We start from the raw sequence: 13,908 nt of genomic DNA, 5'->3' as shown, positions 1-13,908 counted from the left end.
TAGCCAATACAACTGAAAGAAATTATCTAATAATTTATTTCATTGCTGTTTGTGGATTCTTGTTGTGCACACTTTGGTTGCTGTGTTTTCCTATGTTACATCAGTGACAACATCTGAAAAGTACTTAACTGACTGTTTGCACTTTGTGATATCATGAAGATGCTGTATAGATCCAAGTTTTATTTCGGATTTATCTTTCTGTAAGTGAAGAAAAATATCAAAGATTCTGGTGTTTTTGTCTATTAAACTTTTATAACTGTGATGGAAGGTTGTGTGCAAGATTGTATTAGAAATATTAAATTTAGAAGAAACAGTTGGAGGCTTTTTCCAGGAAAGAAATGACAATTACAAGGGGGCACAACTTCAAGGTGAGGGGGGCTCGGTTCCGCAGAGATATGCAGGGAAGTTTTTTTTACACAGAGGGTGGTGGTAGCCTGGAATACACTGCCAGGTGAGGTGGTTGAGGCAGATACGTTAGCGACCTTTAAGACTTATCTGGATTAGACACTTGAACAGACGGGGTATAAAAGGATACAGGCGCTTGGCCTAGACAAGACACGTGATCGGCGCAGGCTTGTAGGGCCGAAGGGCCTGTTCCTGTGTTGTACTGTTCTTTGTTCTTTGGTTCTGGATACCCACACCATCGGAAACATCCTTATTGTATCTTTCCTTTCTGGACCTGTTAGAATTTTAGAGGTTTCTATGAGATATCCCCTCATTCTTCTAAACTCCAGCGAAAACAATCCTAACCGACTCAATCTCTCCTCCTATGACTGTCCTGCCTTCCCAGGAATCACTGGTAAACCTTTGCTGCACTCCCTCTACAGCAAGAACATCCTTCTTCAGATAAGGAGACCAAAACTGCACACACTGTTCCAGATGCGGCCTCACAGAGGGCCTGTATAATTGCAGCAAGACATCCCTACTCCTGTACTCGAATGTCAAATTATCATTTTAAACAAGTGCATTGATGGGGATGAGTGATACTATATGTCTATTGAACCATCGATTTATGTCCTGAGGACTCTCGAGTCTTTTAATGGATGCATGTGCAGTCTGCATCCAACTGACATTTTATGCATAACCTCTCCCATGGTGACCTCCTGTTTATTTGGTGCAGATATCGATCATGCGTAGTCTGACAGCCAAAACAAAGAGAAATGGTGAGAGTTGGCCCACTTATTTTTGTTTCTACAGTGAGATTAAGGGTTATAGGAGTTGGGCAGTTGTTGGTTGACTATAGATAAGTGGTTTGACTAAATATTTATGAACCACTTGGCAAGACCTTTCATTTTGCTCTTCAGTGGACCATTTCATTTTGTTTTCTCAACAGTAAGAATAGTGCAAGAGCTTAGTTCTCTGCTAGATGTTAAATTGGAATAAAAATGGAAAGCGCTGGAAAACAAATCTGGCAGCATCTGTGGATCAAGAAACAGACTTAATGTTTTGAGTTCAATATGACCCTTCTTCAGGACTGATGAGAGCAGAAACATGATGGATTTTATACTGTTGATAACGGGGTTATTATGGATCAGGTAGAATAAAAAGGAAGGTTAGGGATAGAGATTAAATGGCAAAGATGACAGCAAAAGGCAAAGGGAGTAGTAATGGTCTTCGTAAAGCAACAAAGCAACCATTACCACTGGGTTTTTCCAGCAGATTGTTTTTATTTCAGCATCGGCAATATTTTGCAGAAGCTGGACATTGCCTACTCATGATGGACCAGCCCACCTAGGTGAGAGTGAGATGCTACAGGCGAGAAACCAGGATTTAATTAGCAGGTGGGTAGGAAATACTGGCAGGGATTTTCCACTCCTGGTCATTGAATCATAAAATTTACAGGACAGAAGGAGGCCATTCGATCCATCGAGCCTCCAAAGGCCCTTGGAAAGAGCACCCTATCTAAGCCCACTCCTCCACCCTATCCCCGCAACCCCACCTAACCTTTTGGACACTAAGGGGCAATTTAACATTGCCAATTCACCTAACCTGCACATCTTTGGACTGTGGGAGGAAACCGGAGCACCCGGAGGAAACCCACGCAGACACGGGGAGAAATGGTAGCACAAGTGGATAGCACTGTGGCTTCACAGCGCCAAGGTCCCAGATTCAATTCCCTGCTGGGTCACTGTCTGTGCGGAGTCTACACGTTCTCCCAGTGTCTTCGTGGGTTTCCTCCAGGTGCTCCGGTTTCCTCCCACAGTCCAAAGATGTGCAGGTTAGGTGGATTGGCCATGATAAATTGCCCTTTGTCACCAAAAAGTGAAGGCTTAAGTGGGTCAGTGCAGACTCGACAGGCAGAATGGCCTCCTTCTGCACTGTATGGTCTAAAGTGCACACTTTAGTATACTCCACACAGTCACCCAAGGCTGGAATTGAACCTGTGTCCCTAGAGCTGTAAGGCAGCAGTGGGAACAAATGTGCTACCGTGCCATCCACATCGTTGAGTGGCTTTGATTGCAAAAGTGGAAAGTATCGCCTAAGTCTCAGCGTAAAAGCAGGAACAATCGTTCCCATGCCCCGTCAGTGGCAGGCCACTTTTCCCATCGTTCAGGATCATGAACCTCTTTGAAATACATATCACATCATTATCAGGGCCATATGCACTTGGTGCAGATAGAAGCTAGGCAGGGGTTTCACAATTTGTTATTGGCAGGCAGCCTCTGATTCGCCCACCCTGCCATCAGCTCAGCATTTTGATGATCCAGGCGTATTTGAAGGCCGCCCCAGCGCACAGTGAGCATACCAGGAAACATTCTTCACGCAGGTGACCACCTCCGGTACCAAACTGGTATCATCTTGGCACGAGCCTCTTTCTCTGTTCCCCCCCCCCCCCCCCCCTCCCCTCCCCTCCACTCCATCCAAACACTGAGCTTACCTCCAAGCTCCCCTTGGAGTACTTACTGCTTGCCAGGTGCATGCCGTCTCGTGCGGTTCTGACTTCACACCGCCGCGGATGCATTTTTTGACATGGGGGCATGATTCTGGCATACGTGTTCGATAATTATTTGCTAATGTATTCCAGTGAGATCCCTGATGCTGTACGGTGGGCACCCTATTTACCACTTACAGAGGCAGGGGATGATCGCTTCCTGCTCTTACATCAACGTCAAACGCGACTTTGACCTCTCAGTAATTTCCGCACTCGCCGCCAAACTGCCCAATGCAAACAAGTGCACAAAATCACAGCCGCTACCTTTGCTCATCTCTCCCCAGATGCTGGCAGCTCTGCTGAGTATTTATCGCATTTTCTGTTTTTACCAGGGAAACTCTTAGCTGGCTCAGAACAAATGTGTCCCATTGGTACTGTTACTAACTGGATTGAAGAGAATTCTTCATGACTTGGACAGAGAATTGCAGGAGTTAGAATAGCAATAATAATGAGTTTAGAATTTAGACTTCAGCTTTCAGCAGATTGATGGCACTTGACAAATACAGCAATAAAAAAGCCATTACCATGAATTACTGTCCTGATAAAAGGATCTTTGCAGTAGTGTGAAATATTGTTGGCATGCAACCATCTCCAAAGTAGTAGTTAAGGTAGGTCAAATTTGTGTGCTCACATTCAGTTGATTACAAAATATTCAGAAAATGTTTTATTTTAAAGAATTGTATTCATTTTTTTTATAAATACCAGTTAAACTTTGCAACAATCTGTTCGCTAATCAATTTGAAACCACAAATGGTCATTTGAAGTTCTCCTCCATCTCCCCAATATGGGGGTGTTACATCTCCTCATTTTAAGATACAATGGGCTGGATTCGTGAGGCTAGGTCCAGAGGATGTGTCTGGTTTTACAACAAAAAAGTTAGTGCTGCCCCGCACCGATGCTCCGACCGGTGAGGGTATAGCAGCCGTGCCACGTAAAACTCCCAGCCTCCAGGAAATAAACGGGCGTAGAATTGCCGGGTCCGTGCCACGCATGCACAAGGCGACGGCCTGCAGCAGTCGCACCGTACAACATGGCACCGGCCGTGCCCAGACCCCGCATGGTGCCCTGGCCACCACCCCATCCCAGCAGTCCCCCCAGCCTTCGCCTAAGCCCCCCCCCCCCCCCCCGGCCAGCAGTACGGCTCCCCCAACACACTGGGTTCCCAAAAACTGAGTGCACACGTCCACTGTGCTGTCGGGAACTCAGCCCAGCGGGAGCGAGCATCGGAGGGAGGGTCTCCAAGCGACGAACTGATGCCGTCGCAATGGCGGCGCGCTCTTACATGAATCTCTTTTGGAAGGGTGGGGCATCCGAAAACAAGCACCGCCCCCGTAACAGTGATTCTCCGCCCGAATGCCGATTTATAATATCGATGCCGGGCAACGATAATCCCACCCAATGACTTGCATTGTTTTAACCATGTTGAGATTCAGGGATGTTTCTAAAACAGTAATAAATCTGAAAGGGAAAACAGAAAATACTGGACAATCTCAGCAGGCCTGACAGCATCTGTGGAGAGAAAAGGGAACTAATGTTTCGAGTCTGGATGACCCTTTGTCAAAGTCATCCAGATTCAAAATGTTAGCTACCTTTACTCTCCACAGATGCTGGCAAACCTGCTGAGACTGTCCAGTATTTTCTGTTTTTGTTTCAGATTCCAGCATCCGCAGTAATTTGCTTTTATAAATCTGTGTTCTAATAAATTGTGTTCGCAAAGTGTAATTGTTTTTGCACTCCAATGTTGGAGGTGATGGCGTAGAAATTCCAGATGCTCTTTGGCAGGGAGTGTCCAAGTGGTGAAAATGAATATTCTGCCGAGGTTCTTGTTTATCTTTCAGGCTCTCCCAATCTTTATACCAAAGGCCTTTTTTCGGAAAGTGGACACAATCATCTCTGACTTTGTATGAGCGGGGAAGGTGCCGAGGGTGGGGAGGACCCTGCTACAGAGGCAGCGGGGGGGTTGGCGTTGCCGAACTTGCTTCATTATTATTGGGCGGCGAATGTGGACAAGGTGCGGCGGTGGTGGGAAGGAGAAGGGGTAGAGTGGGTTAGGATGGAGGAGGAATCTTGTAAGGGATCTAGTTTGAGGGCTATGGTGACGGCAGCATTGTCAATGGCTCCGAGTAGGTATTCAGGGAGCCCAGTGGTGCAGTCCACGGTGAAGATATGGAGGAGGTGGACCCGGACCCTTTGGTGTTCGGCATCGCCACCGGGGGTAGCAGCATGGTTGGGTGGCCTGCATGACTTTCTGCGGTTAAGAGAAGATAAAGTATGAGTTAAGGGGCTCAGCAGGGGAGTTTGAGAAAAGGTGGGGAATGTTTGTGACCGTGTTTGAGGAGCTGTTCGTCGTGGGGGGTGGGTGATGGGGAGAGGTGGGGGGTGAAAAAGAAGAAAAATCTGTACAAACTGTATAGTTGATTGTTGGGAAGTACGTTTCCCGGGGTGTTTATTTGCTGTAACCTACTTTGATACAAGTTTGAATAAAATACGTTTTTTTTTTTAATGCTCTGAGTTATGCTCCTAGATGCTCTGGGGACCCTAGTTTGAATCCCACCATGGCAGATGGTGACATTTGAATTCAAGTTTTTTAAAACGTTGAATTAAAAAGTCTAATCATGACCATGAAACCATTGTCAGTTGTCGTAAAAAACAACTAGTTCACTAATGTCCTTTAGGGGAAGGCAATCTGCCGTCCTTATTTGGTCTGCACGTGACTCTCGATCCACAACAAACGTGGTGACTATTAAATGCCCTCTGAAGCGGTCTAGCAAGCCAGTTCAAGAATAATTAGGGACAGGCAATAAATGCTGGCCCAGCCAGGAAAAGTATGGACAGGGTAAAGAACTGGTGTGACCATTCAGGCTAAATATACTTCAGTAAGCTCTTGTGTTTTGTTCCCCTCCCCTTTTTTGTTAATTTCCAATATAATACATCCATTCCAAGCTGCATTAATTTTGGGGGCTGATTTAGCTCAGTTGGCTGGACAGCTGGTTCGTGATGCAGAGCAAAGCCAACAGCATGGGTTCAATTTCCATACCGGCTGAGGTTATTCTTGAAGGCCCACCTTCTCAACCTTACCCCTTGCCTGAGGTGTGGTGATCCTCCGATTAGATCACCACCAGTCAGCTCTCCCCCTCGTGGGGGAAAGCAGCCTGTGGTCATCTGGAACTATAGCGACTTTATTTAATGTTGGGAAGCGGAAGCCTTTGCTGCTCTAATACCACCTGCTGGAAATGGCAAGAATGGAAAATTTTGTTTCATTTATGAAAAGCACTAGCTGAAAAGCAGTCTATCATATTTCTAAAGATATGTATTTGGATGAAATCCCTCATTAGTATTTCATACCTACAATTAACTTCATTCGTCATACCCGCTACAATGCGGGTCCTATAGACCTATTTCCCTCCTAAATGTAGATGCCAAGATCCTGGCCAAGGTAATGGCAATGAGAATAGAGGAATGTGTCCCGGGGGTGGTCCACGAGGACTAAACTGGGTTTGTGAAGGGGAGACAGCTGAACACGAATATACGGAGGCTGTTAGGGGTAATGATGATGGCCCCACCAGAGGGGGAAACGGAGATAGTAGTGGCGATGGATGCCGAGAAAGCATTTGATAGAGTGGAGTGGGATTATTTGTGGGAGGTGTTGAGGAGATTTGGTTTTGGAAAGGGGTATGTTAGATGGGTGCAGCTGTTGTATAGAGCCCCGATGGCGAGCGTGGTCACGAATGGACGGGGATCTGCATATTTTCGGCTCCTTAGAGGGACAAGGCAGGGATGCCCTCTGTCCCCAGAAGGACTCTCAGGGTTGTTAATATATACTGTATAATATGTATAGGTCGTTGCTACAGATAATTATATATTGGACTGTTAAATTATATTTTTGGAGAGTGTTACTTGTGATAAGGCAGTTGCCAATTAGGGTTTCGTATTCATTTTTGTTATTTATTCATTTTCTGTTTATAAAATAGGTCATTGTTATTTGTGTTGTTATAATATTGTGTAAAGGATGCACAATGTACTGCGTTGGTTATATTTATTTTTTAAAAACTTCATTCGTCATGTAGGGCAGCACAAGTGAATAGCACTGTGGCTTCAGAGCGCCAGGATCCCAGGTTCGATTCCTTGCTGAGTCACTGTCTGTGTGGAGACTGCACGTTCTCCCCGTGTGTGCGTGGGTTTCCTCCGGGTGCTCCGGTTTCTTCCCACAGTCCAAAGACGTGCAGTTAGGTGGATTGGCCATGATAAATTGCCCTTCGTGACCAAAAAGGATAGGAGTTATTGGGTTACGGGGATAGGGTGGAAGTGAGGCCTTAAGTGGGTCGGTGCAGACTCGATGGGCCGAATGGCCTCCTTCCGCACTGTATGTTCTATGTCTGACCTAAATTGAACTATTTTCAGTATGGCAGGAATAATATAAATCATTATCCTACTGTTAGATCAAACGCATTCTGTAGTATACAAGTACAGTTGGTATGTTATATAAATACCATGGCTACAAGAACAGATCAAAAGTTGGAAATCCTTCAATGAGTAACTCGCCTCCTGACTCACGAAAGCTGTCCACCATATTTAAGACACAAATAGGAATATTTTCCACTTGCTTGGACGAAGACAACTCCAACAACACCATCCAAGACAAAGCAGTCTGTCTGATCAGCACCCCATCCACTACCTTAAATGTTGACCCAGTTCACCACTAACATCCGCACTGGTGCACAATCAGCAACTTGCTAAAGTTTCATCGACAGCATCTTCCAGACCTACAATCTCTTGAAAAACAAGGACTACACATGCATCTGTATACCACACTTGCAAGTTGTCTTCATGCATCAACTTGAACCATATTTCGGTATCTTCACAGTCACTGGTCAAAAACTGGGAACTTCCTTTGTAACAGCAGAGGGATGTACCTACATCATGTGAACTGCAGGTGTTCAAGAAGGCAACTCATCACCTCTGGCAATTGGGGAAGGCAACAAATGCTGGCCTTGTTGTCAATGCTCACATACTCTGAACGAATAGAAGAAAGTGCCCTGTAATGGAATTGGATCTCATTATTTTAACAACTAAATCATCTAAATGGTTCCATTTTTGCTCTTATAACAGTAGTACTTAATCCACTGCTGAAGGTGAGGTGAGCTTGGCAGTACCATTATAAAATCTGAAAATGATTCCTGCCACTGAAAATCAAGTCATTTTGGCACAAGTTTTCTTCAGACCTCTTGAGAGCCACAGCTGTACCTCTAAATTATCATAATAAGTCTCACAACACCAGGTTAAAGTCCAACAGGTTTGTTTCGAATCACTAGCTTTCAGGGAGCAGCACCTTCATCAGGTGAGTGGCAGTTTGCGGTGTTGATGGTAGCCATGATGTGGAGATGCCGGCGTTGGATTGGGGTTTGATTGCAAAGAGAAACTACTGTAAATGAGAGGGAATTACATGATAACTTCAATGTGGAGATGCCGGCGTTGGACTGGGGTGGGCACAGCCAGAAGTCTTGCACCAGGTTAAAGTCCAACACGTTTGTTTCGAATCACTAGCTTTCGAAGCTAGTGATTTACCTGATGAAGGAGCTGCGCTCCGAAAGCTAGTTTTCTTTGCAATCTTTCCAGGAATCATAGAATTTACAGTGCAGAAGGAGGCCATTCAGCCCATCGAGTCTGCACCGGCTCTTGGAAAGAGCACCCCACCCAAGGTCAACACCTCCACTCTATCCCCATAACCCAGTAACCCCACTCAACCAACCCTAAGAGCAATTTTGGACACTATGGGCAATTTATCATGGCCAATCCACCTAACCTGCACATCTTTGGACTGTGGGAGGAAACCGGAGCACCCGGAGTAAACCCACGCACACACAGGGAGAACGTGCAGACTCCGCACAGACAGTGACCCAGCCGGGAATCGAACCTGGGACCCTGGAGCTGTGAAGCAATTGTGCTAACCACTATGCTACCGTGCTGCCCATAATATTGTGTTTAATATTGTGTTTAATTTCACAATTGATCAGCAATTAGTGTCTGAGTTAATAATGGTTGATATATTAAATTTGTTTATGAAGTTTTAAAAGTCTAGAACATATGAATTACAATTTTTTTAAAGGAGATTTCGTCAATCCTGCAAGAGTTGAAAAAGGTAGAGAAACAGCTACAAGGTAAGTTGTATTCCACAATTTTCAATTTTTTGTATCTGATATCTCATTGCATTCTGCAAAGTACTAGTTATGTTTCAGACACTGATTTAAAGGAATTTAGAAATGGTAGAATTATGTCATCTGTTATTGGTTGTTTCATATTTCTTGCAATCATCTTGTTCCAATATTACAAGCCAGATGATCTTCACGGTATACAAAGTCTGGTGCTGTGTAACCATTAGTGCTTGGCAGGTTCAGTTATTCCATTCTCCAGGCCATTTTTAAAGCTTTCAGACCATGCGCTATTACTGGATCATACCATAATATTGCAGAAATAAGGCTACTTGGGTGTAGTTTTATTGATTTTAGTATTGACTATATGCTGTGCAATTAAAAGTTAAATAATAAACATACAACATTGTGGTCGTCTGTATTAGGGGTATTACGGTACCTAGTTTGAGGCTGTAAGATCATTGGTGTGGGAGGTACCTGAGACAGGAAGATCTATGGTGAAGCCTGCCTGCTGGTTCCACCCAGTAAGGCGGAGTATAAGAGTCTGTGTCTCCCTCGCAGCTGCATTCTGTACCTGCGCTGCTGGGGGAAACATCTAGTCCAATAAAGCCTTCACTGGTCATCCAATCTCGCTTCTGGAGTTATTGATCGAGCATCAATTTATTAGACTAGATTTTAAAGAATGGGGCTCCGAATCAAGCTCCGGAATGTCTGCAACTCAACCCCCACGTGGCAAACTCAGCGGCAACCTTCAAACACTGGCTGGCATACTTCAAAGGGTACCTCAGGATGGCCACGACTACACCCACGGAGGACCAGAAACTGCAAGTTCTCCACTCGAGGGGGAGCCCAGAGATCTACACCCTCATCGAGGATGCGGACAATTTCGAGGCCGCGATGGCACTGTTGAAAGGACATTACATTTGCCCAGTAAACCAGGTTTACGCCCGACATCTGCTAGCGACAAGGCAACAAATCCCAGGGGAATCGCTGGATGAATTCTACCGCGCGCTCCTGGTACTGGGTAGGAACTGTTACTGCTCGCAAGTTTCAGCCAGCGACCACACACCACCTTTAATCTGGGACCCATTCGTTGCAGATATGCTGTCCTCCCAAATCCGTCAGCGGCTGCTGGAGAAAGAGACACTAGGCCTCAAGGAGGCACGGGCCCTTGCTAGCTCCCTGGATGTGGCCTCCCGAAACGCCCACGCGTACATCCCCGACAGCGCGGCAGCCCCTTGGGCAGAATGGACACCCACGGCCGACCCCGATGCATCCCCCATCCCCCCAAGCTTCTGCCGCGCGGCTACCAGGCAACCCCGGGGGGGGGGGGGGCCTGCTGTTATTTTTGCAGGCAAGCCAAGCAGCCCCGGCAGCGCTGCCTGGCCCACTCCTCCACCTGCAAAGGTTGTGGCAAAAAGGGCCACTTTGTGGTGGTATACCAGGCCCGGGCGGTCGCCACTGTCTCCGGGGGCGAAACGGGGCCACCACCACAACTCTCTCCACGGGCCATGTGCGGGCCGCAGGCGCTGCCATCTTCATTTTCCCCAGCTATGTGCGGGCCCTGGGCGCCGCCATCTTGTTCCCCAGGGACCACGTGTGATGCGTGGGTGCCACCATCTTGCCCATCCCCAGCCATGTGTGACCCGTGGGCGCCACCATCTTGGCTGGAGTCTCAGGACCCCGATTCGGATGACCACACACCGCCCGAGGAAAATCTTCAACTTTTACCACGACTTGCCTCGGTGACCCTGGACCAGTCTCGCCCCCTAACGCTCTCGACCGCGACGACGACCGTGCTCATCAACGGCCGCAAAAAATCCTGCCTTTTTTAAAAAATAATTTTTATCAAAGGTTTTCATAAAATATCAATAACAAAATGAAAAAAGGAACCCAACAGGGTTAAGTACAAAACACAATCTAGAAAAGCCTCCATACCTCCCCCGCCTTGTACATAAATAATAAATTAACATTAACACCCCGACTTAACACAACAGGTATATACACCCCCTCAGACCCTTCAGTGTAAATAACAAAAACAATAATAAAATAAACCCCCCCCCCCTGCCGAGCTGCTGCTGCCATTGACCAATGTCTATCGTTCTGTCAGGAAGTCTAAGAACGGTTGCCACCGCCTAAAGAACCCTTGTACCGACCCTCTCAAGGCGAATTTCACCCTCTTCAATTTGATAAACCCTGCCATATCACTGATCCAGGATTCCACGCTTGGGGGCCTCGCATCTTTCCACTGAAGAAGAATCCTTCGCCGGGCTACCAGGGACGCAAAGGCCAGAATTCCGTCCTCTTTCGCCTCCTGCACTCCCAGCTCCTCTGCCACCCCAAATATTGCGAGCCCCCAGCCCGGATTGACCCTGGATCCTACCACCCTCGACACCATCCTCGCTACGCCCTTCCAAAATTCCTCCAGCGCTGGGCATGCCCAGAACATGTGGGTGTGATTTGCTGGGCTCCCTGAGCACCTAACACACCTGTCCTCACCCCCAAAAAACCAGCTCATCCCTGTCCCGGTCATGTGTGCCCTGTGCAGCACCTTAAACTGTATGAGGCTGAGCCTCGCGCACAATGAGGAAGAGTTCACCCTCCCTAGGGCATCTGCCCACGTCCCTTCCTCAATCTCCTCTCCCAACTCCTCCTCCCACTTACCTTTCACCTCCACCACCGAGGCCTCCTCCTGCATCATCTGGTAGGTTTCCGAGATCTTCCCCACTCCCACACACCCCTCCGAGAGCACCCTGACCTGTACTGTGTGTGGCAATAGCCGCGGGAATTCCACCACCTGCCGTCTGGCAAACGCCCTTACCTGTAAGGACCTGAAGGTGTTCCCCGGGGGGAGCCCGTACTTCTCCTCCAGGTCACCCAGGCTCGCAAACTTCCCGTCCACAAACAGGTCCCCCAACTTTCGTATCCCTGCCCTGTGCCACCCCGAAAACTTTCCACCTGTTCTTCCTGGGGCGAACCAGTGGTTCCCCCGTAATGGGGTCCACGCCAAGGCCCCAACTTCCTCCCTGTGCCGCCTCCACTCCCCCCAAATTTTGAGGGCAGCCACCACCACCGGGCTCGTGGTATACCTCCTTGGAGGGAGCGGCAGCGGCGCCATTGCAGGCGCCCCCAGACTACAAAACATCCTGCCTGATCGACTCCGGGAGCACAGAGAGCTTCATACACCCCAACACGGCAAGACGCTGTTCTCTTCCATTACACCCAGTTAACCAAAAAATCTCCCTGACCTCCGGGTCTCACTCTGTAGAGATCAAGGGGTTCTGCATAGCGAACCTCACGGTCCATAGAACATAGAACAATACAGCGCAGTATAGGCCCTTCGGCCCACGATGTTGCACCGAAACAAAAGCCATCTAACCTACACTATGCCATTATCATCCATATGTTTATCCAATAAACTTTTAAATGCCCTCAATGTTGGCGAGTTCACTACTGTAGCAGATAGGGCATTCCACGACCTGACTACTCTTTGCGTAAAGAACCTACCTCTGACCTCTGTCCTATATCTATTACCCCTCAGTTTAAAGCTATGTCCCCTTGTGCCGGCCATTTCCATCCGCGGGAGAAGGCTCTCACTGTCCACCCTATCCAACCCCCTGATCATTTTGTGTGCCTCTATTAAGTCTCCTCTTAACCTTCTCCAGGGAAGAGAATTTCAAAATTTCCGACACTACATCCTCCTTCACCTCTGCGCTGCCACGCTCCTGGGATTGGACTTCCAATGCAACCTCCAGAGCTTAACCTTTAAGTTTGGCAGCCCTATACTCTTCCTCACTGTCTGCAGCCCCGCGACCCTCAAGGTCGACCCGCCTTCCCTTTTTGCGAACCTCACCCCGGATTGCAAACCAGTCGCCACCAGGAGCAGACGGTACAGTGCCCAGGACCGGACCTTCATTAGGTCGGCAGTCCAGCGGCTACTGAAGGAAGGTGTTAACGAGGCTAGCAACAGCCCCTGGAGAGCTCAAGTAGCGGTTGTAAAGACAGGGGAGAAGCACAGGATGGTCATCGATTATAATCAGACCATCAACAGGTACACGCAGCTTGACGTGTACCCTCTCTCCCGCATATCTGATTTGGTCAATCAGATTGCACAATACAAGGTCTTTTCCACGGTGGACCTCAAATCTGTCTACCGCCAGCTCCCCATCCGCCCGGGCGACCGCAAGTACACTGCATTCAAAGCAGATGGGCGGCTCTACCACTTCTAAGGGTTCCCTTTGGTGTCACAAATGGAGTATCTGTCTTCCGAAGGGAGATGGACCGAATGGTTGACCGGTACGGTTTGCGGGCAACGTTTCCGTACCTCGACAACGTCACCATCTGCGGCCACGACCAGCAAGACCACGACGCCAACCTCCGCAAATTCCTCCATACCGCAAAAACCCTTAACTTAATCTACAACAAGGACAAATGCGTGTTCAGTACCGACCGTCTAGCCATCCTCGGCTACATAGTGCATGATGGAGACATCGGCCCAGATCCCGAACGCATGCGCCCCCTCATGGAGTTTCCCCTCCCCCACTGCTCCAAGGCCCTGAAATGCTGTCTGGGATTTTTTTCATATTACGCCCAGTGGGTCCCCAATAATGCGGACAAGGCCCGCCCACTAATCCAATCCTCTGTTTTCCCCCGTCGGCAGAGGCCCGCCAGGCCTTCAGCCGCATAAAGGCGGACATCGCAAAGGCCACGATGCACGCAATCGATGAATCCCTTCACTTCCTAGTCGAGAGCGACGCGTCCGATGTAGCTCTGACGGCCACCCTCAACCAAGCGGGCAGGCCCGTGGCCTTCTCACGCACCCTCCAT

The 13,908-nt window shown here is 48.1% G+C and overlaps 1 protein-coding gene across 16 annotated transcripts in view; it reads left to right on the top strand.

The window, feature by feature from the left end:
* cep170aa (centrosomal protein 170Aa) overlaps positions 1-13,908 on the top strand; it is a 257,407-nt gene that overhangs the window by 227,204 nt on the left and 16,295 nt on the right. For all 16 annotated transcript variants that reach the window (XM_072512604.1, XM_072512598.1, XM_072512607.1 and 13 more), the window contains one exon: positions 9,039-9,090. In XM_072512604.1, coding sequence (XP_072368705.1) covers positions 9,039-9,090 — 52 coding nt within the window. The remainder of the gene's footprint in view (positions 1-9,038; positions 9,091-13,908) is intronic.

This window comes from Scyliorhinus torazame, chromosome 1 (genome assembly GCF_047496885.1).
Source record: "Scyliorhinus torazame isolate Kashiwa2021f chromosome 1, sScyTor2.1, whole genome shotgun sequence".
Lineage (NCBI taxonomy): Eukaryota > Metazoa > Chordata > Chondrichthyes > Carcharhiniformes > Scyliorhinidae > Scyliorhinus > Scyliorhinus torazame.
This window is presented reverse-complemented; position numbering and strand designations above follow the sequence as displayed.